At 45.6% G+C, this 26,434-nt stretch overlaps 1 protein-coding gene across 1 annotated transcript in view; it reads right to left on the bottom strand.

Annotated features, from left to right (window-relative positions):
* Positions 1 to 24,760, bottom strand: part of LOC119978183 (polymeric immunoglobulin receptor-like) — a 64,120-nt gene extending 39,360 nt beyond the window's left edge. The window contains exons 1-6 of the mRNA XM_038819613.1: positions 24,583 to 24,760; positions 19,207 to 19,542; positions 17,928 to 17,964; positions 13,291 to 13,391; positions 10,060 to 10,115; positions 8,133 to 8,320 (exon numbers count right to left, since the gene is read on the bottom strand). Of these exons, the coding sequence (XP_038675541.1) occupies positions 8,133 to 8,320; positions 10,060 to 10,115; positions 13,291 to 13,391; positions 17,928 to 17,964; positions 19,207 to 19,542; positions 24,583 to 24,640 (776 nt within the window). The 5' untranslated portion in view covers positions 24,641 to 24,760. The remainder of the gene's footprint in view (positions 1 to 8,132; positions 8,321 to 10,059; positions 10,116 to 13,290; positions 13,392 to 17,927; positions 17,965 to 19,206; positions 19,543 to 24,582) is intronic.
* Between the last annotated feature and the right edge of the window lie 1,674 nt (positions 24,761 to 26,434).

Here is a 26,434-nt window from a genome sequence, read left to right as displayed (position 1 = left end):
TTCAAACCACCTACCTGAACACTGGCACCCTCCTGCGAAGTCAAATCTGTGCTCCTGACCTCTATACTCTCAATCTCCCGTACCCCAAAACTACAATCCAGGTTCCCATGCCCCTGCTGAATTAGTTTATACCTTCAAAGACTTATATATATATAGAAAACCCAGTTCCTTAGTGTGGTGATATAACCACTGTAGTTATGCGTACTTGCAGTAGGGGATGTATGCCTGTACCTGTAATACAGGTTCCTCCGGTAAGCCCCTGCCGGCTAGCTCCGCCCACAGGGAGCTTGTGTATAAATATGCGTGCGAGTCACTCAGACCCTAGTCTACAGTTGCAGATGGAGGAATAGCATCGCACAGCAATAAAGCCTCTCTTGTCTCTCGTCTTTGAGTATAATTGTTAGCGCCACACTTGGGTCCTGCACCCCTTTAAGAATTGTACTCCTCATTTTATATAATGAGCATGATCTTGAGCCTACATTCGCGATCTGCATGATTGGCAGCATGGGTAGAAACATTTGTGAGAATTGGGAAACGCGATTCTCACAGGAGAGGTCGCATTTTTCCGATATTCCTGCCTTTCAACTGTGTCATCACGAAGGTTCACGTCATGTTAACACCATTTGGATGCATTTAAATGTTATTAGAGCATCCCCTCCTGCTCAAATGACACCTCCATGGAATATTCGTACCTTGCCGATGTGACTAGGCACAGCGGTAAGCACAGCCATGAATGGGGTGGATGGTCATGCACTGCCCTCTGGCACAGATTGACACTGTGACGACCTGGTAGTGCTAACCTGTGCCAGAGGGCAGTTCCAGGGGCAGGGCTTAGTGGGAGCCCCATAGGAAGTGGGGTACGGTTGGCAGCTATACCTCCGTGGTGTTGGCGGAGGGGTTTCAATGCTGACGGTGGATGTGGGTGGAGGGAGGGAGCGGAGCACCATCCAGGATTGACGCAAAGTGGTGGTGGGGGTGAGGGGGAGATGGGGAGATCCCGAGACCTCCATGATGTGGACTGGAGACCGTTAAACTGCAGCACTCTTGTGGTGCATTTTAAAGATGATGTCCCGATCTCCTTGCAGCCGATTCCAGGCCCAATTAGGCCCCGCCCGGCCAAAGTGATGGCGTAAACCATGACCCCCTCATTTTCATTTTGTCTAAGGGGCTCAAGATTGCATGAGAAAACTATTCTGTGCAACTGGAAATTACACAGCAGTTTTCTGTCTGAGCCCAGTACTTTGCCAAATGCTGGTAAGATTCCATCCCATGTCTACATGTTATTCCTACCAAAATGCATCACTTCACACTTCTCCGCATTGAACTTCACCTGCCACCTACCAGCCCAATTCACCAACATGCCAATGTCCTTTTCAAGTTCTACGCTGCCACCTCACAGTTAACAATGTTTCCAAGTTTTGTGTCATCCGCAAACGTTTAAAATTGTCCCCTGCAAATCAAGATCGAGGTCATTAATCTATACTATACTAACCCCTGAGGAGTTCCACTACAAGCCCTCTTCCAGCTTGAAAAATATCCATTGACCATAACTGATCTCTTGGGTTTTGCAGTTAATTGGTAAACACTCCCAAATTCCCATTCAGCCTTGGGTTCCTATGCCAGTACCTGGGAATATATTACTGCTGTGTCAACTGCCTCTGAGTCAGAGAGTTGTGGGTTCGTATCTCACTTCAGAGGCTTGATCACGTAAGATTAGGCTGATGCTTGAGTGCTGGACTGAGGGGATGCTGCACTGTTGCAGGGTTAACCTTTTGAATTGGTCAGTTGGAGCGAGGTCCTGTTTTCCTTCTTGTCAAAGATCCCAATGCAGTACGAGCTGAAGAACAATGCACTGGCCAAGATTTACCCCTCAACCAACGTCATGAGTTTATTGAAAGGTCCCGATAAATGTCACCAAACTGAAATGTTAACACTGGGCTAGATCCTCCGGTTCCGCAGCTGCATGATTCTCAGCAGCGCGCCCTTCGCTGGCAGCGGGATTCTCGATTCCCAACGCCTGCCAATGGGATTTCCCATTGAAGCTGCTCCACGCTGCCAGGATTCCGGCTAGCGGGGAGCACACTGCCGTCGGGAAAATAGAATTGCAACGGCCGGAGAATTCCAGCCACTGATGCTCCCTCGACAGATTCTGCCTAATTTGTTGAGTATTCTGTTTTCAAAACAAATGATCAGGCCTGATTTCACTTCTGCTTGTGGCTGTGCATTTCCCATGTGACAAAGTGACTTCACTTCAAAATACTTAATTGTAATGCATTTGTGGTAGCCCGGAGGTTGTGAAAGGTGCTATTTAAATGCAAGCCTTCCTTTTTCCTTTCTGTGGAATGAGAAGGTGGTGGTGAGCTGCCTTCTTGAACCGCTGCAGTCCATATGGTGCAGGTACAGCCACAGTGCTGTTAGGGAGGGAGTTTCAGAATTTTGACCCAGTCACAGTGAAGGAACGTCGATGTAGTTCCAAGTCAGGATGGTGTGTGGCTTGAAGGGGAACTTAAAAAAAAAAGAAATTTTAAGTACCCAATTCATTGTTTTTCCCAATTAAGGGGCAATTTAGCGTGGCCAATCCACCTACCCTGCGCATCTTTGGGTTGTGGGGGTGAGACCCACACAGACACGGAGAGAATATGCAAACTCCACATGGACAGTGACCCAGGGCCGGGATCGAAACCGGATCCTCGGCGCCGTGAGGCAGCAATGCTAACCACTGTGCCGCCCTTGCTTAAAGGGAAACTTGCAAAGGTTTCCCAAACATCTGTTGCCCTTATTCTTCAAGATTGTGGAAGTTGTGGGTTTGAATGGTACTTTTGGATGATCAAACTAAAACTACATAGTCAAATCAAGTATTTGTGAAGTTTTAATGCCATTTTGCAAGAAGAGTACAGTAATTTCAACATGCAATAAAGTAATTCTACACAGGTGACAAAGTAACAGGGATCTGGGAATTAACAATTCTTCAACTACAAATGTAAATTAAAATATTGTGGGTTAGTGTCCCATTAGTACCACAGTAAATACATCAGCTACATTGTTTATGGATTCCTAAGTATGTTGAATTTAGTTATCCTACTTCAAAAGTCAGAAGTTATTATACAAGACATTTCTAAACATATCACTTTAAATTCGTGTACAGTTCTGCTTCAAGATTGATAAAACAAAAAGGATTTGCACAGTTGCAGACTTTAGCTTTGTTTACGTATCTGGGAACAAAGTTTCTTTGTTTTTGTTTTAAATTTAGAGTACCCAATTCTCTTTATTTTCCAATTTAGCGCGGGCAATCCACCTATCCTGCACATTATTGGGTTGTTGGGGGTGAGACCCACGCAGCCACGGGGAGAATGTGTAAATTCCACACAGACAGTGATCCGGGGCCGGGTACGAACCCGGGTCCTCGACGGCGAGGGGCAACAGTGCTAACCACTGCACCACCGTGCTGCCCCTAAATCAGCAATTACTTTCAAACCGTTCATAATGCAATTCATTATCTCCCGCTGCAGAAAAATCATCTCTCTAACATTACACACCATCCTCCAGTTTATTCAGTCTGCTGAAGTGATCAGATTCAATGATGAAGAATCTTTGTCGGTCTCGGGATTCCTGGATAATAAATTATGAATACCCAGCTCATTCTCAGCCTCTGGTTGATTGTGTATTTGACACTATACTTGTTGCTTTTTCATAACTACAGTCAGATGTAGGATTTGATGTAATGTCAGTTAACTGTTCAGTTCTGTAGTTATTGTTCAACTGGGCAAAGGATTGTTAACAATGTGGACTTGGACTATAATATAAATTAAAAGAACCATTCTACTTGACTCTACTTAGTGGTGAGTTAATCATCCATTTACTTAGAAGCCTATTGGTTGTTGGTTCTTAAATATTGACAAGCTCCAAAGGTACCAATTTGTGACTTCACGTCATGGACACTGGGCTAGATTTCGTGACCAGCAGCAAAACAATGCCATTCACCATTGGCCTCTAAGAAAACTGCTCACAAAGATCTCCCAAGCTCTGCGATGCGGATTTCCCCTTGCTCAAAGGCAAGGTAAATATCGTAACAAGTCAAGGGGATCTCCAAGTCTTGACATCAGCAAGGAGGGTAAGCAGCCAATCATAGTGAAGCATTCTCACACGCAGCAAAGCAGGAAATTAAAAACACTGAATCCCTTCACTTCGAATTTTGATTTTTAGATAGCGAGATAAATGATTGTGATTGGATTTAGATAGAAGCTCAAATATTATAAAACTTAAAACTATGTAAGTTGAGATCTTCCGGCTGTTCACGCTGGTGGGATATTCCCGTCCCGTCGATGCCGCACCCCCGCGAAGGGTTTCCCGGTGGCATGGGATAGACTCAATGGGAAATCCCATTGACAGCGCTGGGAACAAAAGATCCTGCCACTGGCCAATGACGGGCCATCTCCCTCGGCTGAGAAATACGCTGTGGGGAGGGCGAAGAATCTCGTCCGTGGATTCTTTTCACCAGAATGAAGAAATTTGATATTCCACAAATTTAAAATTACTTTGTCAGGGCTTGTGATGGAGTTTGGTAGGAATTACAAATTTATTCACTGTTTAAAAACCCAACTACAACCTATTCAACAAGGTGTAACTTCTTCAGCGTTTCAACAGCCAGGCTAAAGATGCAAGAATGGGGCGTTCCATGAAATAAACGTTTGCGGAGGGATTGTACTCTGGAGGGATCTCAGCACATCCGAAGGGAGAAGCACAGAATCACTGCCAAGAACCTCTGGATTTCTACGTTATTATGTGTTTCTGTGAACTCCCAAGTTGCTGACAATTTGTTTTGTGATGACGGTGAATGCTGACATCTTCTCCATCGTTGCAAAATTCAAGCCAATTAGCATCCTCGGCGGTTGCTAAACATGAACCTTGCTCGAAGACAATCCTGAACTGGTTTTTTCTTTCAGTGTCGCCCCCTTAAATCTTGCAGGGATGTGTGGACCATGTGCAAGGTTGAATTTTGCAGAAATTGTTTTTCAATCCCAAGAAAGTTTGACTTTGTTGTCGCACTCAGGTCAAGTTTTCACCTTAAAACAGATCTGGAAGATATCCTTTAGCATTAAAAAAAATATCATGTGCAAATCTGATTTTCGACTCTGGCATTGAGCTTATTAGCAGTGCTCAGAATTCATAACACAGCAAAAGGCCACTTCGGCCCACCTGAGCTTCCTCACACACTGTTTCCTTCATCTCACCCGAGCAGGATATTCTTCATTACCTTTTTGATCATGTTTCTATCCGGCTTCCCCTTAAAGACATCCATCCTGCTCATCTCCATCATTTACATGTTTGATAATCTCACCATCCTTGTAGTAATGATCCAGGATAACCAAAAGACAGATGCATAAACATTGAAGGTTTTCTCTCACAGATGCCTGTTGCGCTCAAAATCTCAATGAATCCAGCTTCTCCCACACAGGAGGGAACTTACAATGCAAAGAAGAAACATTTCCAGGACAAATCAGCATTAGAAAGACCAAAATAAAGTTTTGCAGAATGGAAATGGCCCCGATATGGCAGGGGCGTTGAGACTGAGCATTCTTAGGGCGTTGCAAGAATGTTCAATTTACATTAGGCGCTCCGGGTGCTCCGCTTTCCTCCCACAGTCCAAAGACGTGCAGGTTAGGTGGATTGGTCATGATAAATTGCCCTTAGTGACCAAAAAGGTGGGGTGGGGTTACTGGGATAGGGTGGAGGTGTGGGCTTGGGGAGGGTAGGGTGCTCCTTCCAAGGGCCGGTGCAGACTCGATGGGCCGAATGGCCTTTTCTGCACTGTAAATTCTATGATTCTGTGATTCTATGATTAAATAGGGTTTCAGCTGCAGTTACCAGGAATCCCCCCAATGGTCTTTTTCTAATATTTGGAGAGATTCGCAATTCCAGTGACAAAAGATGGCGTTAACATCACTCATTCCCAATTGCATTCATCTAAGAGTAGAATTAGCGCCACACTTAGTTACTCATCCTTACTGAATAGAACAAGGGGCTGTACCCATTGATTTTCCAGCATGGGTTAAGCATCAGTCGGTCATAGCTCCATTAACTTTCAATAATGCCCAGCACTCTAAGCACCTTTAGCACAGAACATAACCTAGAGAAGGACTCTAATTGTAACATGCGATCAAATAAAAACAGAAACATCAGCAGTAGCTGCACTGATGGTAAGCGACGATGCACCACCCAACAACACCATTTAAAATGCTGTGATCCTCATGAATTATGACAGAAAGAATTGCTGCCACTTCACAATGAATTGTTAAACATTTCAAAGGTTAACTAAGTATTATTCTAGCTACACATTGTGAACAGTCAGGAAGTAATTGCAGTTGTGTGTATTGTCACGTGTTGTTCTGGTGCTGCACATGCATGAGTGACACAGCCACAGTACATGCGCAGGTCCATAAAAATGCAGGACTGTGCATTACCATCTGTGGTCTGCTCGTCCGTCGTTAATGTAACAGAGTGCTCGCTTTCTTTTTGTTTTAGAAAATGGCGGCCATTTTACCAGAGTGTGGGTGGCTGCCCAGCAATGTGAATGAAAATGAAAATGAAATAAAAATCGCTTATTGTCACGAGTAGGCTTCAATGAAGTTACAGTGAAAAGCCCCTAGTCGCCACATTCCGGCGCCTGTCCGGGGAGGCTGGTACAGGAATCGTGCTGCTGGCCTGTTTGGTCTGCTTTAAAAGCCAGCGATTTAGCCCAGTGAGCTAAACCAGCCCCTAATTCCATGTTGTGTGCGGCCTGCTTGTTCCACTGCACGGTCCCCTTGATATTATCGTGCGGCCATGATCCCACACAGTTTAGAAGGAACACTGCTGTCCGGGTAAGCTGACTATAGTGTCGCAGGGTATAGGCTCAGATGAAGGTGAGTAGGCCATTCATCCCCTCTAGCCTGCTATTCAGTTAGATCACGGATGATCCCGATCTTAACTCCATGGGCGGATTGCTCCATTTTGCCGGCAGCCCGGGGGTTTCCCGACGGTGTGGGGCTGCCCCACAATGGGAAACCCCATTGACCGGCCGGCGTAATGGAGAATCCCGCCGGTGGGTCAGGCAGAAATGTGGCGGAGCATCCCCCCCGCAGGTACCTGTCTTGGTTTCCGTTAATATATTAATAAAACATTATAGGGAGCGACACCATTGTGAACCTCCATGAATCACAATTATTGTCACTTCACAACAATGCTTTTTACACTAAACTGTTAAATATTTCAAAGAATAACATTTTGGCTGCCCATGGGCCGGGAAATAATTCTACCTTTGCTTAATAAAAATCTATCAATCCCAATTTTCATCCTCGACAGCTTCTTGGGGGAGAGAGTTCCCAGATTTCCACACTACCCCATGTTTAAAACAGTGGCTCCTGACATCACCCCTGAGCTGTCCAGCTTGGATGTTAAGGTTCTGTTTACTAGCTTTAGACACCAATCCAAAAACCTCCCTCCCCTCCTCCACCCTCCCAGCCCGACACCCCATAACCCCCTGAGGAAATAGGGTAGGTAGAGAGGAACCATGAGTTTCAAAGGAAACGTTAGAGAAAAAAGTTCTGAGGATTCATGCCACTGGCAAATGTTGGGAAAATGCAGGCACTCTGCCTGGGGCGGCACGGTAGCACAGTGGTTAGCACTGTTGGTTCACAGCGCCAGGGACCTGGGTTCGATTCCCGGCTTGCGTCACTGTCTGTGCGGAGTCTGCACGTTCTCCCCGTGTCTGCGTGGGTTTCCTCCGGGTGCTCCGGTTTCCTCCCACAGTCCAAAGATGTGCAGATTAGGTGGATTGGCCAGGCTAAATTGCCCCTTAGTGTCCAAAAGGTTAGGTGGGGTTACTGGGTTACAGGGATAGGGTGGAGGTGCAGGCTTAAGTAGGATGCTCTTTCCAAGGGCCGGTGCAGACTCGATGGGCTGAATGGCCTCCTTTTGCATTGTGAATTCTATGATTCTATGATTCTGCCCGAGACATTTCCAATATGCACTTGCTGGACAAGGTCAGAAACTATACTCAAGCCCTAACGGAATAATTTACAATTTACAGGAATATCGTTCTTCAGAAAGTGGGTCGAAAGCAGCTTGCAGACGTCATGTTGGAAGAATATTACTTTTTGAACACAACTGTGGAATATTCTGTTGGCTCTGAAGCTGGTGCCTCAATAACTGTGGGCTTGATTGCTTCCTGACTGTTGGAAGGTTTCACATTATCGCAAGCAGCAGTGTGCTCCTGAGGGTGATTATTGGGCTGAATTGTCACAGTGGCGTAAGTAACTCCTTCTTCCAACTCTCTGGACAGCTGCAGATAAAGAATATGAGGATGTGATTGAGGAGAATGAAGCAACGGATCAATCCATCATCGAATTACAAGAACGAAAATTAAGGTAAACTTTTACTTCAGAAAATAAACTCACCTCAAAGCTCCAAAATAAATAGGCAGTGAATTCATGTTAAATACAACTGCTTAGGTTAATCAGTAACTTGGGTTATAGAAAATACTTTCGCCATATTTTGGCATCACTGTCCCTCTCAAGGGATCACGGACAAGTGTACTATTGACAGGCCCAGCTTGATGATGGCAAGGTCACACAGTGATTAGCACTGTTGCTTCGCAGCTCCAGGGTCCCATCTTAATCCATTTAAGATGAACATTAACATAACATGAGCAAAACTGGGCGATGAACTGAATTTGAGGAATAAAAGTACAAGTGAATCATTCCATCCAAATTCAAGTTTTAGTATTTTTTTCAAATGAAGTTTTAATTGGTATTGATTTTAACTGAAGTACTTTGGAGATTTATTTGCATTTAATTTAGTACAGGGTGTTTGCTGCACACAACGTAGTGGTTTCTACATTGGAGATACTAAACAGAGTTTGGGGGATTGGGGGCGGCACAGTAGAACAGTGGTTAGCACTGTTGCTTCCCAGTTCCAGGGTCCCAGGTTTGATTCCCGGCTTGGGTCACTGTCAGGGTCGGCCCAAGGTACCGGCAACTCGGGCAGTCGCCCGGGGCGCCATGTGCTAGGGGGCGCCAGAGACTCGGGTCCCGCGCATGCGCAGTTGGGCCAGTGCCAACCAGCGCATGCGCAGTGGCCGCCCTCCCCCAGGGCGGCTCCTTCCGCCCCCCCTCCGACCCCCCCCTCCGTCCGCCCCCCCCTCCGTCCGCCGCCCCCCGGCCCCGCCCCCCACGGCCCCGCCCCTGCCCCCCCTCGGCCTCGGCCCCGCCCCCCCAGCCCCCCCCCCCCCCCCCCCAAGGGCGCCGAAGTTCAGCTTGCCCGGGGCGCCAGCAACCCTAGGGCCGGCGCTGGTCACTGTCTGTGCGGAGTCTGCACGATCTCCTCGTATCTGCGTGGGTTTCCTCCGGGTGCTCCGGTTCCCTCCCACAAGTCCAAAGATGTGCAGGTTAGGTGGACTGGCCATGCTAAATTGCCCCTTAGTGTCCTAAAGGGTTGGGTGGGGTTGCTGGGTTGCGGGGATAGGATGGAGGTGTGGGCTTGGTTAGGGTTCTCTTTCCAAGGGCTGGTGCAGGTGCGATGGGCCGAATGGCCTCCTTCTGCACTGTAAATTCTATGATTCTATGATGCTACAATGTGTAAAGAGCGATCAGTGATTGGTCTGGTTGCATGTATTAGCTTCAAAGCAGGTTTCCAACCAACAAAACCTAGGGCCCCAAATTCTCATTGGGCCCTGGATGCTTCTGGAACAGATGGGGACCAGAAAAACGGGGAGGAATTGCACAGCGGAAAATTTTCCCAAAGTGGAGGGCACGCTTTCCGACTCTTCCCCGCCACTGAGATTCAGCGCCCAGACCTCTCAATGCCAAGGGGGCATGTTGAGAGGATATGAACATGCTATCCAGATAATACTTTCCATTCTATCTTCAGGAGGACATAGGATTCACCAGTTGAAAGCTGTTGTGAGTCCTGGCTCGAAGGAATTTCAGATGAAGCACATATATCTATCATGCCAACTCCACAGGCTGGGAGATGCCACATGTATGGAAGCATCCAGTTTGGTCAACAAGGTTACAGCCTTACCACAGAGTTTGACTTTGGAACAGAATTTTCTATTGTTGATTCCTTCTCTCTGTTGTCTAGAAAATGCAAACATAAAGATAATAAACAAAGCAGCAGGAAAGTTCAAAATGCGACTGTTTTCGTGGCGTGTGTTAAATGCTGTGTTTTAAAAATTAAATTGCACTTTTTGATATTCAACATTACATGAAAAACTGGGATGAATGAGTGTATTGAGGTAATTTTGAGAAAGCAGTGGTCTATCCTTTGTAAGTAGCTGAAACTTTCACAATGAATTAATGAGAAAATTTCAATCATGGGTTTATATTAGTTACATATTGTTAGATAAAATGTTTTCAGCCGGGGTCAGGCAGTTGTATTAAATCTCGGAATATATTCTGCTCAATTGACTTTCATTAATTTCACTCAATTTGAATACAATTCATTTTAAGATTAAGCAGTTACTCATTTTGATTCTGTTTATATCAACTGATTGATAACTTGTAACATTTCTCTTGGACAAAATTGAAGTGCAAGAAGCTTTCCTGTAACTGTACCTCAGCTCCCCCTACCCACTCCCACTCCGATGATAAATTTAAAACTTTTCAGCTGGGGCGGTAGGTTTGATACTATAGAAACTGACTGATTTCTATCTCCACTGGAATAAATGGAAATTGAAAGTAGATGGTTTCTAAAATGGGTGACACAGCTACATCACTTGTTATACTCCCATGTGCTGAGCTGAAATGTTTCCCGGTTCATTGTTCAAGTTGTGTGTGTGTGTGTGTCTGTGGCTGCAGTAAGTACTACACAGGCCTTGTCTTGTGTTAATGTAGCAAAATAATGTAAAGGTTCTGTATGGTGAAAAAGGTGGCCACACACAACAACAAATTTCTGCAGGAACATATGGTCCGCAGTCTTAATTCTTTCTGCTCCTTGTCTGTCATTTTATTTTCTTTCCACTCATTGACCTTCTTGTCTATCTCTTGTGAGGCTGACGCACAGTTTCACTTACTGTTGTTTTCCTTTGTCTCTGGCTGTCTCTTCCTCAATTTTCCACCCCCCCCCCCCCCCCCCCCCCCCCCCACCCCACCCCACCCATCGTCTGCTTCCCGGTGGCAGAGGCACATCACCATTGGCTGCTGGCTAGATCTTCGCATCACGCCCCGTCGAGAACTATGGGTCGGGTTTCTCCAATAATGGGGCTATGTCCACGCGCCGGCGTGAAAAACGGCTCCAACCACTCCGGCGTCAATGGTCCCTGATAATGGGGAATGCGCCCCTTCCTCGGGGGCTAGGTCGGCACCAGAGTGGTCCCTACAGCTCCAGCCGCCGAGGAATGGCCAGCGTGATTCCACGCATGCGCGGAACGGCTGGCGTAATTCTGTGCATGCCTGCTACAGCTGCCATGCGTCTGCGCATGTGCGGGGGCTTCCTTCTCTGCGCCAGCCCCCGGGCAACATGGCAGAGCCCTACAGGGGCCTGGCGCAAAGGAACATAGGCCCCCATGGAACCAGCCCGCCCGCCGATCGGTGGACCCCGATTGCGGGCCAGGCCACCGTGGGGGCCGACCCCCTCCAGGACGTCCCCTGCAGACACACCTTCCAGATCCCGCCATGTGGGACCTGAGTAACCCACGCCTGGCAGTATCCTGTAAGTTTCAATAAGATCCCCCCTCATCCTTCTCAACTCCAACGAGTACAGACCCAGAGTCCTCAACCGTTCCTCATACGACAATTTCTTCATTCTAGGGATCATTCTTGTGAACCTCCACTGGACCCTTTCCAGGGCCAGCACGTCCTTCCTTAGATACGGAGCCCAAAATTGTTTACAGTACTCTAAATGGGGTCTGACCAGAGCCTTATAGAGCCTCAGAAGTACATCCCTGGTCTTGTATTCTACCTCCCTTTTAATTGACGGCATTCCTTTCAATTGCACTTTGCACTCATCCAAATCTTCACCTGGAGCAGTAAGTAATTACGCACAGAAGGCTGAGCCGTTGAGATTGAGTGTCATCAAGAGATTACTTTTCTGGTGAGATTTGTGCTGGTGAGCTCACTTGTATTAATAATATGGAAATTGTCCTATTATCTGCTCATTTGTTCCATTGGGTGTCTGCAGGGCCTTGTTGGGCACCCTCCCTGTCCTTTTTTAACAATAATGATGAGACATAAGAAGTAGTCACTTGATAGCACAGAATATTGCTGAAAAAGGAGAAATGCTGTAGAAACTTTTTGCCTTGCACTCATCATGGACAGATTTGCAAGAATCTACTTGCCAACCAATCCACACCCTCTTCTCAAGCAGAATCAATTCTCGTTCACTTTGAGATTTCGTACTCTTGTGAATTTGTCCTGCTGAGTACAAAATGAAAAGCTTCAACAGCAAGTCCCTTTTTTCCAGCAACACTTAAGAAGTAATTTATTGAGTGTGAAGTATCTCAGGGTATCAGGGTACAGAAGATGCTGTCTGAACAGAATCTATTGTTCGACAATAAGCGGTTTTCATTTCATTTTTAATTTCAAGTGAAAAATATCTGCCTGATTCAATTATTTTAACTGAATCTAACTTTGAATTGTGTGACAAGTGGAGAAAATATTAGGAATTCTGCATGTGATTATCCATCAGCTTATTTAATAATGGTAGTTCTATTCACAAAGGGATCATTTGATATTTGATAGCTCATTCATACATCTTGCTTTCGATCTTTGTTCGAGAAATTATAATTGTTCTACTTCTTGATCTGGTACCATACTGGAACATGGACTTGGCTCTCAGCACACAAAAGATAGAGAAAATACAGACAAGTGACCCTTTTAATTAAGAAATAAAATCACCTTTGTGTCGCGAAAATGACTCCCAAGCATTTTAAAATCATCAGCAAAAAAACAATCCACATTGCTATGTGCCACGTACAAATTGCCACAATGTTACTGGCAATCCTGTCACTATTATGTTGCGCTGAATGGACACTGCAACAGAGTTGCTATTCTTCCAAAGAGATACAGGAAGTACCATCACTTTTGGCTCAGTGCTTTACCGAGACTTGTGTCAGGTTGAACTGAAGATACAAGGAGGTTCCAGCCCTGACGAAACATCGGTGCAGTTGAAATGCAGAAATTGGTAGGACCTCAACAGGCACGATCCGCTCAAGGTCGCCCCACACAATGGGTGTGTTTCCTTTTGGTTCTTTGGTTTGTTTGAACGCCGGGTTTGTTTTTGCTGTGTGAAAATAGCTTTGGTTTCAGAACTTACCGTCATATTTGTGCTTTCTTATTTTTCTGATGACGAGGATCACAAGCCCAAGGATCATCACCGCCAAAATCCCAAAGATTATTCCGAGCGTCAGGAACAGGCTAGGCGGTCAACGAAAAACAGCGAGAAATCATGTGAGTATGGGGACCAATGTAGTCAGCCACTCATGGACCAAGACGTGGAAGCACGCACAATACAGCAACAGTTTTCAATATCTGCCAAACTTTTTGTTGTTGACCAATAAGATGTGACCATCGCCAATTGCCCGAGAGAAGGTAGGGCAACTGTTGTCTCTTCCCACTATCAAGTCTCCCCGTTTTCGCAGTCTCCTAATTTTAACATTCTAAGTCTCATTTCTTCCAAATCCATCAGGGATAAAAATCTCTGCAGGGCCACTCTAATCGTTCAGCCAAACGTCAGTGGATAACAGAGGAACGTCTAGAGAGAAAGCACAGTCCTTTTCAAAAAAAAAATTGATCCTCTTCTTAATTCACCCTACTTTTCTGAGCCTTTCAGACAACAGGACAAGCAGCAGTAATCTTTTGTATAACGTGACAGCCACAAGAACAATAATTTGCATTTATGTTGTATTTTAATGTCAGTGACACGTTCTAAGGCTTTTCACAGGCTTATGAGCAGACACAATTTGGCACTGCGTCGCATACAGAGCTGCCAGGACAGGTAACCAACCACTCAGCTAAAGGGACAGGTGTAACAGAGCAACGTAAAGGAGGAGAACAGGAGAGACATGGAAAGGGTTAGGGACAAAATTTCAGAATTTAGGGCCCAGACTGCCACTGGATAAAGTGAAAGGAATCTGAATTCCTGGCACAATTTTGATTATGAATTAATAATAATAATCACTTATTGTCACAAGTAGGGTTCAATGAAGTTACTGTGAAAAGCCCCTAGTCGCCACATTCCGCCGCCTGTTCGGGGAGGCCGGTACGGGAATTGAACCCGCGCTGCTGGCCTTGTTCTGCATTACAAGCCAGCTATTTAGCCCACTGTGCTAAGCCATCCCCAGACCAAAAATTAATTTTGGCATCAATTGTAATAAAATCATGTGTCTTACCATGATGGCATGTGGAAACCTTAAAGGATTAAACGGTCATAAAATAAAAATGGTAGGGGCAAATCTGAGACACCTCAGCATGTAAATGGTTAGAATTTGGAAAATACCGCAGAACACATAATGCAAAACCTGCTACAAACCATGAGGAGGGATAAACATTACACCACTCGGAGTTTTCTTTACACAGTGCCCATGTCTGTTGTCATCTAATTGGTATGGATTGATTATAATTAATCAGTAACCCCATTATCATTATATTGTGTGGTTGTCAGGATGGGAGGAGGCGGGCAGCGCGGTGGCACAGTGGTTAGCTCTGCAGTCTCACAGCACTGAGGTCCCAGGTTCAATCCCGGCTCTGGGTCACTGTCCATGTGGAGTTTGCACATTCTCCCCATGTTTGTGTGGGTTTCGCCCCCACAACCCAAAGATGTGCAGGGTGGGTGGATTGGCCACGCTAAATTGCTCCTTAAATTGGAAAAAATGAATTGGGTACTCTAAATTTAAAAAAAAGGATGAGAGGAGGGTGGGTCCCACTCATTCTTTTTTTTTTTTAGCAATTCCTGTGCTCCTAACCTCAGCCATTTGGCTATTTCAGTTCTAGAAATGAGGTTGCTGTGCAAAATGCAGCACTAAAAGAATGGTACAAAAGCTACATTTCCCTACGTGAATCGTGAATCAACTTGTAGCAAAACTAAGTTAACTCGCGCTTTAAAAAAATTCAATTCTGCCTTTTCAGTTATTTTTCTTGTTCCCTTTAAAATACTCATCCTTGTTCAGTAATCTCCTCAAACCCTACAACCCTCTGAGATATCCCTGACCTCCGATCATCCCTCATTTTAATGGCTCCATCCGAGGGAGGCTATGGGCCACCTGGGCCCCAAGCTCTGAAATTCACTCTCGACAGCTCTCTACCTCTCTTTCTTCCTATACGATGCTTCTTAAAACCTACCTTTTTTGCTCATCTACCCTAATATCGGCTTAATCTGCCCTAATCTGTTTATATCAAAGCCAACTTTTAGTTGATAAAGCTCTTGCGAAGCACATTGGGACATTTTAGTGAGTGTGTGGTGCTATACAAATGCAAGCTCATGTTGTTGCAGAGACAGTAATTTGCGATGCCCATCATAGGTAAAATCACCTTGCCGATCACTTCCATTTCCCGGGTTTCTGTGAGAGCTAGGGATAAATTTACAATTCATACCCTGGAAAGGAACGTTCCTTACCGGGAGCACATGCTCGGAATTTAGTTGGCACTGCCCACCATTTTCTGACTAATTATTTTAATTTTTAATGCGCGCAGAACTCCTCACTTGTACTATAAACCTTTAAGATTACAGCTGTACAGTTGGCAGATGGCTGAAAGAAATTGGCTACATTGACTTGGCACATACATAATTAAACTGATACCTTTACCAGCATTGAAAACAAAATGCAAATAAATCAATCTTGTATATTTACTGGGGGGATTATTGTTGTACATAAACAATGTGCAGGACTGTGAGGCTGTATTTTTCAATTTTTTTTAGAGTATCCAATTATTTTTTTCCGATTAAGGGCAATTTAGCGTGGCCAATCTACCTAACCTGCACGTCTTTGGGTTGTGGGGGTGAAACCTCCGCAGACACGGGGAGAATGTGCAAACTCCACACCGACAGTGATCCTGGGCCGGGATCGAACCCGGGTCCTCAGCACCGTAGGCAGCAGTGCTAACCACTGCGTCAACGTGCCGCCCCTGACTGTGAGGTCGTGTGATAGAAAAATATATTTCCATTTCTGAAGCTGTTCTTGAATCCAACTCAATCTAATTGAAATATGAGCTCTTCTCCTTGTATGCTATCAACCTTAAACATTATCAACAGACAGAAACTAAACTGGTCCAATCATATGAATACTGTGGTTGCAAGACTTGGCCAGAGGGTGGGAATGCTGAGGTGAAGAACTCACCTCCTGACTTCCCAAAGTCTGTCCACCATCTCCAAGGCACAATTCCACAATTATTGAGGAACTTGATACATCCAGGATGAAGCAGCCCGCTTGATTGGCACTCCATTCACCACCTTAAACATTCACCTCCTCCACCATCGATGCACCGGAGGAACTCACTAAGGCTCCTTTGACAGCACCTTCCAAACCTGTGACCTCTACCACCTAGAAGGGCAAGAACTGCAGGCGCATGGGGAAACTGTCACCTGGAAGTTCTCCTCTAAGTCATTCACTATCCGGACTTGAAAATGTCTCACTGTTGCTGGGTCAAAATCCTGGAAATCCCTCCCTAGCAGCACTGTGGGTGTGCCTACACCACACGGACTGCAACCGTTCATGATGGTGGCTCACCCACCACCTTCTCAAGGGTAATTAGGAATGGGCAATAAATGCTGTGCGAGTGAGCAACATTCACATCCCTTGAAGGAATAAATTAATACCAGTACTCAAAAGGTTTGGGTTTGAGTAGTCTTAGCCCAGTCCACAATATCACCCATTATTCAGCGCAATTCATTTAAGTCAGGCCACCAATAGTTGCTGGAGGAATTGGTGAAGTAGGAAGTTGTCTTCAGATTCTAAGGGGATAAGTTTCCTTAGTGCTGTTGCTCCATCAAGAAGATCGGGAAAGCAAAGCTTTTCCGTTAACCTCTGCTGATGTTACACTGGCAGAATGGGGGGAATGCCCAGGAAATTCAAGACAAATTTCAGCTGGTGCTGATGCTGAAAATGACAATCGTTCTCTACATCATCAACATTCTCCATCTAGGTGAAACGATGACCTGACCTACGGCAGAGCAACAAAAGAACCATCACCTCTTGACGTCCAATGGCATTATGTTGGCCATCCTGCACTGTCAACATCCTGGGGGTTACCTCTGACCAGGAACTGAAATGGCCCAGCCAGTTAAATATTGTAACTTCAAGCACAGGTCAGAGGTTAGGAATTCTGCGGAGCGTAACGCCCCATAGCCTGTCCAGCATCTACAAGGCACAAGTCAGGAGTGTGATGAAACACTCTCCACTTGCCTGGATGAGTGCAACTCCAACAACACTCAAGAAGCTCAACACCATCCAGGACAAAGCAACGCACTTGACTGGCAGCCCATGCACCACCTTAAGCATTCACTGGTGCACAGTGGCAGCAGTGCATAACATCTACAGGATGCACTGCAGCAACTCACAAAGGCTCTGTAGACAGCACTTATCAAACCCATCACCACAACCATCTAGAAGGACAAGGGCAGCAGATACCTGGGAACCCCATCTCCGGGAAGTTCCTCTCTAAGCCACTCACCATCCTGACTTGGAAATATATTGGCCGTCCCTTCATTGTCGCTGGGTCAAAATCCTGGAACTCCTTCCCTAACAGCACAGTGGGTGTACCTACACCACATGGATTGCAGCGGTTCACCACCACCTTTTGAAGGGCAATTAGGAATGGGCTATAAATGTTGGCCTCGACCCTGATTCCAGAGAGAAAAATCTTGCATGTGGCACTGTGACATTTCTCATTATGACACTTGTGCAGATATATTTTTAAAATGCTCGATGTCACCAGTTCAAATACGTTGGTATTTACCTTAGTCTTTCCTTGTTCTTTGTAAGTGATTTTGGAGCTGTACAAAATGATGTATAAAAATATTATTCCATTATTTACTGTCCTATGTTACAGATCAAGATGCATTTGCAGTGATCACTGATTGAAATTCTGGATTAGATAGAATGATCAAAACATGGCTTTACAATATTGCTCTAATTATAATAATAATAATAATCTTTATCAGTGTCACAAGTAGGCTTACATTAACACTGCAATGAAGTTACTGTGAAAATCCCCTAGTTGCCACATTCCGGCGCCTGTTCGGGTACACAAGAGGGAGAATTCAGAATGTCCAATTCACCTAACAGCACGTCTTTTGGGACTTGTGGGAGGAAACTGTAGCACTCGGAGGAAACCCATGTAGACACAGGGGGCAGGATTCTCCGAAACGGAGGAAGTGTTCGCGCCGTCGTGAACGCCGTCGCGTTTCATGATGGCACGAAACGCACACGGGCACTACCGATTCTGGCTCCCACAGCGGGGGCAGCACAGCGCTGGAGCAGTTCACGCCGCTCCAGCCTCCCTTCCTGGCACCAAATGGGTGACGCGCCAACCTACGCATGTGCAGTTGGGCCACGCCATCCCGCGCGACTTCCTCATCGCGTCGACCCCGACACGACTTGGCGTGGGGGTTCAGGGGCCGGCTGAGTAATAAAATAGGACTGGGGCTGGAGAGGCCGGTCCGCCGATCGGTAGGCCCCGATCGCAGGCCAGACCCCATTGGAGCCGCCCCCCCCCCCCCCCCCCCCCCCCCCCCCCCCCCCCCCCCCCCCCGGTGAAGGAGCGCTTTCCCCGTCCAACAGGTCGCCCCTCGACCCTATGCGCAGAGTTCCCGCCGGCTGCGAGCAGGTGTGAACGGTGCCAGCGGGCCTCTGCCAGTTCCGCGTGGCAGCTCGGCCCATCAAGGCCGGAGAATTGGCGGCCTGGCCGTGGATAGCGGCCCGCGACCAGCGCCGCGCCTAACATGCCGGCGCAAATGGCGTAGATTCTCTGCTCCTCGGAGAATGGCCTGCCGGCGTCGGACCAGCGCCGCAGGGAAAAATGGCGCGAACGGCGATTCTCCCATACGGTGCGGCATGAGAGAATGCCGCCCAGGGAAAAGGTGCAAACTCCGCACATTTTAACATTTGACTGAGAAATCAGGATCTTGGAGATTTTGCAAAATATGTAATAAAGCCTGCATCAAATTATATAAATTATATAATATAACCATGTCATTAAATATATAAACACAAATGAACATAAATTTGAGTCCTACCTTGATTTACTTTAAGTTCTGTGGGACTTAATAGATCCAGAGCATGATTTATTTCTATTCCGCACCAGTACCAGCCATTATCGCTTTGGTTTAATTGCTCCATTTCTACTGTAAGTTCTCCTTTCTTATTGTCAGCCTTAATCTTTACTCTGCCATCTTGGCTTTTCATTTCCTTGCCTTGGGTTTGTACTAAAATAGTACAGCTCCTGCGGTAATAACCTTTACACCAGTACTTCTGATGACCTTGATAGTATGTGTCGAAATTGCATTTGAATTGGACTGATTCTCTCTCTGTCGCAACCGTTCTACTTGGCCCAGTTATTGAAGCGTATGTAACTGTAAGTAGCAAACATAATAATGTTTTAAAATGCAACAGTGCTACACTTCAGAGAAATATAAGAACATTAGAATTGAGGTTCCCTTCTCCCTTCAGTGTTCCACTCATGTTCCTTTCTGGAACCTTCTCTAGTCCTTTGATGGCTTTTCATTCCTTCACTCTCTCTGACTGCCTCCCTCATTGTCCTCAATCCTGCAGCTCTCTGCTCGTCTCATCGGTTTTTATTCACTGACCGCCCACTTGCTTCAGCATTTCCCGTTGTATCCACCTGTTTGCTCCCAGTTTACCGAGTTTTATTTCTGTCAGGTTTTTTAATGACAAATGCGCAGCAAGGGACAAAAATGTACTGGTTTGAGGAAGGGGATTTGTGGCGGGCAGAAGGTGCCAGGCAGGGATGGGGCGAGGACTACTGTCATGTCCCAAATTGCACATGGATTTCAGAGGGGCTGGCGGTTGGGTCCAAGCTGGAATGTCGCGGGTAGATTTTGTCCTGGGATCCAAAGTGGCAATCTGGACCAGTTGAAGTTCTAATGGGTCTGGAGTTGCAAACATGCCCAATACTGGCACATGAAAGAACTGGTCTGAGATACATGGGTGAGACCGAAACCGGGGACATAAGTTTGGGTGGAAGTGAGAGGCTAGACGGTAGAGCAGTGCACCCATAACTTTCAAGAATGGCACAAGGTAAGGGTAACAGGGTGAGAAGGTAGAGTTTGGCTCCAGGGTGGGTTGAAGGCGGAACGTTCATGAGAGTCAGAGTAAATGTGTCTGAGGAAGACTGCAAGGGCAAGGAAGACCGCAAGGGCATGGAGGGTATCATTCGGTGTATCGTGCAAGCCCTGAAATGAGGCACGGATTTGTGAGGATGGTTAGTTTTCATCATGTTGATCCCGCTCTTTCTCCAGTTTAAGTTTGAAAATCACAGCCGGGAGCAGCAAATCTAACGGTCCCAAAGTAACGTTGCTCCAAATCTTTAGCGCGATTGTAACATTGGACTTTGAGGGTGAGGCTTTATAGAATCTTCACAGAATAATAGAATGATTACAGCACTGAAGGAGGCCATTCAGGACATCATGACTGTTCCAGCTCCCTGCAGGAGTTACTCAGCTGGTCCCACACCTCCACAATTACCTCATGGTCCCGCAATTATTTTCCTTTCAGGTAATTATCCAATTTCTTCTCCAAAACTATGATTGAATCAGCCTCCACGAGGCTGTCAGACGGGGCATTGCAGATCCGAACCGCTCGCTGGCTGCGTAAAAAGGTTTGACACCACGCCATTCATCAACCCTTGCACCATTGGGTACAATTTCTCTATTTCTGCCCTGTTTAAGCCCCCTCATGTTCTTGAAAAACTCTTCTCAATCTTCTCTAAGCACAACAGCCTCAGCTTCTCCAATTCATCCATGTGACTGAAATCACTAATGTCTGGAACCATTCTGGGAAGTGTTTTCTACATTCTCTCCACTGCCTCCGTATCCTTCCCAAAATGTTTTGCCTGGATTTGGACATGGGTTGAGGCCAAACCAGTATTTTCTAAAGTTTCACCATAGCTTCCTTGCTTTGGTGTGTAATGCCTGTAATTAAAAAGATCAGGATCCCATAGGGCCTGTCAACATCTATCTCAACCTTCCCTGTCACAATCAATGATTTGTGCACACTTACCCCCAGGCTCTCTGCTCCTGTACCCCCTTTCAAACTGTATCCTTTATACTTCTTTGTTCTTCCTTCAAAATGAATCACTTCCCAACTTTTCTGCATCGAATTTCAGCTGCCAAGTGTCTGACCGTTCCACCATACTAACTCTATTATTGAAGTCTTCCTCGAGGTTTACAGTACTCCCAAGCATTGGGTCATCTGCAAATTTTGGGACTGTGCTGCCACAGCCAAATCTGAGTCATCAATTTAGATCAAGGAAAGTAGGTCCTAATATCAGCCACTGAGGAACCCTGTGATATACCTCCTTCCAATTTATAAAATAACTGTTCACACCTGCACTGTCCCCTCTCACTCAGCCACCTTTGTTTCCATGCTGCCGCTGTCCCTTTAGTCCATAGGCATTAAAACTGTTATGTGGCACTTTATCAGGCTGAGCGATAAGTCAGAAGGTATGTTGCAGCAGGATATAAGACTTCAGTATTGTAGAACAATAGGGCTGGGAAGAAGGGAATGGAACTGACACACTGGAATCAGAGCTTGGTGGAAGCGAGGGTGCAGAGATAGATCCAGAATAATTCAATTGGCTCCGTGAGGGAAGAGATCCAAGAGTGAGAAACAAATGAGGCAGCGGATGAATGGTGCATTTTTACAGTTTTTGTTGGGAGGTACACCTGGACGACTTTGCCAGATGTGGTCTGGAAAATTGTACAAATAACAGGAACTGGTGTTTTGCAGAACAGTTTGTTCCTTGTTAATCATTTTCTGATTTCCTCTTATTGGGTTTGACAAACAAGAAATGAGGCTGTCTGCATGGTTAAGGCTTACATCCACGTTCGGGTCAGACTTTGTCAGCAAGTTGTTGCAGTTCAAGATGTTGATGCAGCACCCTGTAATAATGCTGGTGAAAGTGCAGTCACAGGGCTATGAGAGAGTGCAATCTGAGGAGCTTGCAGGAACACCAGAGAATGGTGTAATATCTCCCCCTTCTCAAGCACTCATTGAGGATGATTTGCTTCCAATCTGGTTCCATGGGTTCTGTGATGGTGGGTAAGTCCAGTCCGTGATTTGAAGACTTTGCTAAAAGTGAAACAGGTGCTGCTACAAGGGTCAGGTAGATGGGTTCTCTGGAGGTTTGTGCATTCCCTCCACACTTTGACTTTGCCTCTTCACATTCCTGACCACGTCTCTCGAAGGTGTTCAGTGTTTCCTCGAACGAACCTCCTCCATTTTGGTCGGTCACAAGCCAGGGTCTCCCGTGACTCAGGGGGGGATGTTAGCCCTCTTCAGCGAGGGCATCCCTAAAGCTTTACGCTACCGCCCTGGGAGCCTCCTGTCATGGCCGAGTTCCGAGTGGAGCAGTTGCTTCTATGAAATGACATGTCCGCCCATTAGAACTGCTTTTGACCAATTAATGCCTCTAAGCTGGACACATTGCCTTGGGAGAGAATGTTGCTGTTGGCAGTGATAGGCACTGTCTCGATCATGCCCGACACTCACTACAACCTATGTTACCTTTACAATTGACACTGGATGAAATTTGTGGGGTAATTTTTTCTCTGCGGTGACCCAGGCTCTTTATCCTGGGCTGGGATTTTCCGACGCACCAACAGCGGGTTTTCCAGCAGTCAACATGGCTCACCATTGGCCACTGGCAGGATTTTCCAGTCCCCCTGGTCAATGGCCATTTGAGTTACTCGCTGGCTATGCCACCGGGGTACCCGCCGTGTGGGCCGCCTTCAGAGAGACCAGAAGATCCCGCCGGTGGAAAAGGATGGAAAATCCTGTCCTTATTTTCTCAATAATGTTGAAAAAATGAAAACCCCTAGAAAGAACACACCGCCTTTCCCACCAAGCAACAATTAGTTATTCAATATTTTTGAATTCATTTTCAAGTCAAGTCAAGTCTACTACTCTCCTAACGTCTTGGGGAATCTCTCTCGGAGATGTTGTGGCCTCTGTCCCGGCTTTATTTAAAGTGCCTCTGCAATGTTTTGTGTCCTTCACCGGAGTAGAATCGATCCCACTTGCATTCAGATGACAGCAGAAGAGCCGGGAACAATAGAGAAAGTATTGTGAGGACACAATGCATGTGTGTGCCATTCTTCAAAGGCCACAATTTCATCCCATGTTTCCTGACCCACGGGGCTTCCCAGCTGGTTTATGTGAGTGGGCAGCCAAACGAGAAACATGGTAGTGCGAGACTTCCCGTGCGGGGAGTGGTGGTGGTGGTGGTGGTGGTGGGGGAGGGGGCTTATAGTTTACGTAATTGTAAGAATTCCATTTCTAGCGGAGGTCTTGGAACGCCACGCCGGAAAGGGAGGGGTTTGAGAGGTGGGGGAATCGCACCCCAGGCATATTGAAGGCTGGAGTGGAGTCAAAATGGTGTCCTCCATTTGTGAATGGTGCTGAGTATATTCCAAGGGTGCAACTTATGAACAATTATGACATAGTATCAATTGCGCAAACGTTTCATTGTTTAAAAACAGTCATTAAAATAAATCAGTCAGACCTATTGATGAAAAGTCACGTGACGGTTTTCTGCCTATTTAACACATGAAATTCCCCTTTTAATCAACATGATTCTAAAACGACATTGTTCAGTTTATACATAGGGTGACACGTCTGTACGAATCTCCAAAGGCAGAGATTCCTCACCAGGTCAGACTTTGCCACCACGTCGCATGGGCAAGCTCATTCGACGGCGGTGGCTAAAACCTCGGATTTTAAAATTGGTTATAAAATATAAAAATTTTAGAAATGTTTTGGAATTTTTATAAACTTCCCCTGCTCTGCTTTGACGTTTGTCAGTGTTACAGGGAATGATTTCAAATGGTCGCAATATCTTATTCCAACTTCAAATTCTCACCCATTTTGCAGATACATTGAGATTAAGTCAGTCTCCACGTCAAACTTTGACTCAGATTTAGTTGATACTTCCCAAGTGATTTATGAACTAATATTTTTATGGCGAATGAGAATGGTTAAGTCATTTAAAGACACTTGATCAGCTCAAAGTGTAAAACTTCATTAGCAGACAGATAGCATAATAATCTGTCTGCTCATAAAATTCACCTCATCCATGTTTGAACATCTAGCTTCACACCAATCACGACTAAAGCAACAGATCATTAAAGCAGGAGGTTTGAGTTTGTTAAAATGGGGTGCCATTGTATTATTTATTGTGTGAAATAGGAGACACATTTTTTCCTCCTTTTCTCCAAAGATAATTGATTCCTGATCTTGAGAAATAATTACGTTTTTGAAAAGCAGAAAGACATTTCTTAGCAGCTGGCCCGATGTCACAAGGTTTTCACTTCTGGTCAGACTGACGTAACTACACATTGCTTTCAAAAACCCAAAGCAGATCAATATGTTCTTACCTGATAGGCAAGCAACGGACAGGAGAAGGGTAAAACCCATTGTTTCAATGTTTTGCATCTCCCCTTTCCACACACAGGTCTTGACTTCAGCGCTCCCACTTCTGCACTGAAAACTCTAATCAGTCATATCCTTCCCTTTTAGCACTTGTGATATCATAGCCACGACCATCGCTCAGAATAGAAAGGAGTTTTCAGTTGTGACACCCTCAGACCTTACAACATGTCTCGTTTGAATAAATAAGTACCAATGCATTCATGGTACAACATTCTGGGTGCTATATAACAGCCTAATTGTTCTCTTTCTTAGTGTTCTTTGAAGAATTGGATCAACTGTTTAATTGTTAGAATCAGAATGACTGCTGCAAGCAGTGTTGAAACTGCACAGCTTTTGCAATCTCTATCAAATCATTTAAATTCTGTACAGTGCATTCTATAAGATGTGCTTTGCCTCGCAGTTCATTTGCTCCTCGCCATTTTCCTTCTTGGGACAATTTATCCAAATTCTGACCAAGCGCAACTTCGATACTCTGGCAGCCTCGATTGGAGTTTACAGAAAACAAAATGCATGTCCTGGCGTTTCTCACATCGGCGTCAGAAGGCTCTGGTCCCGCTCCAGAGATCAAGGCTGTTGATCTCCAATGTAGCACTGTGCGACGTGCTGCTTTTGTTGGATGCGAACAACAGAGGCCCCACTCTGTCCTCTGAGATGGACATCATCGTCACTTCATCCAAGGGAGAACAGGGGAGTTATTCCTGGTGTCCTGAATAATATTGATCCCTCAATCAACGTCAAGATACATATTATTGGTCACTAGGTTGCAACATGCATAGAAAATAGAAGCAGGAGGAGGCCATTCAGCCCTTCGAATCTGCCCTGCCATTCATTCTGATCATCAAGTTCAATAACCTAATCCCGCCTTCCCTCCATATCCCTTGATCTCTTTAGCCCCAAGAGCTATATCCAATTCCTTCTTGAAATTACACAACGTTTTGGCCTCTACAACTTTCTGTGGCAGTGAATTCCACAGATTCCCCACTCTCTGGGTGAAGAAATTTCTCCTCCCCTCAGTCCTAAAAGGTTTACCCTTTATCCTCAAACTATGACCCCCTAGTTCTGGACTCCCCCGCCATCGGGAACAATCTTTCTGAATCTACCCTGTCTAATCCTGTTCGAAGTTTGTCAGTTTCTGTGAGATCCCCTCTCACTCTTCTAAACTCCAATAAATATAATCTCATCCTATGACAGTCTTGCGAAGTTTTGAACTCAATTTGCAGCCAGGTCACAGAAAACATTCAAGGTAGAAACATTATCCCCAGGAATCTTGTTGAGGAAGAGCAGATTTTTAATTTGGTGATGCTGAACCTGACCTGATAGTCCTCAGCATAAACAATACTATGATCCACTACCTTATGAACTCTAACCTTGAACTGAGCATGAATTTAATCAAAGACCGTGAAAATGAAGGTCATTTTGAGATTCTGGACTGTCCATTATTGGACCGTGCCAGTGGAGACTTGCCAGAGGAACAGTTCCAAATGAAATGGACAAGAGCAGTAACATTGTTTTTCATGATTTCTATTGTGTATCCTGGTAATCATGTGTTGCTACCACAGTGTGTCTTTAACCTGTATGCGGTGGACAAATGATTGGCTTTGTTTAATCAAATAGTGTTTAGTCACACTCACGCACTGTTACAGTTAATCAATCACACCACCCAACACAAGTTATTTTACAAAATACTAAAGTTCATACTAGACCTTAACTTAACTTTAGAGTGGCGAGCAAGTACCCACACAGCTAAAGGCCTTTATCTGTGTGCTGACTCCTGTAGTGCTCGCTGTTCGGTCTGGG

The sequence above is a fragment of the Scyliorhinus canicula genome, chromosome 15 (genome assembly GCF_902713615.1).
Source record: "Scyliorhinus canicula chromosome 15, sScyCan1.1, whole genome shotgun sequence".
NCBI classification, from domain to species: domain Eukaryota; kingdom Metazoa; phylum Chordata; class Chondrichthyes; order Carcharhiniformes; family Scyliorhinidae; genus Scyliorhinus; species Scyliorhinus canicula.
The sequence above is the reverse complement of the archived record's forward strand: the minus strand, read 5'-3'. Positions and strand labels throughout refer to the sequence as shown.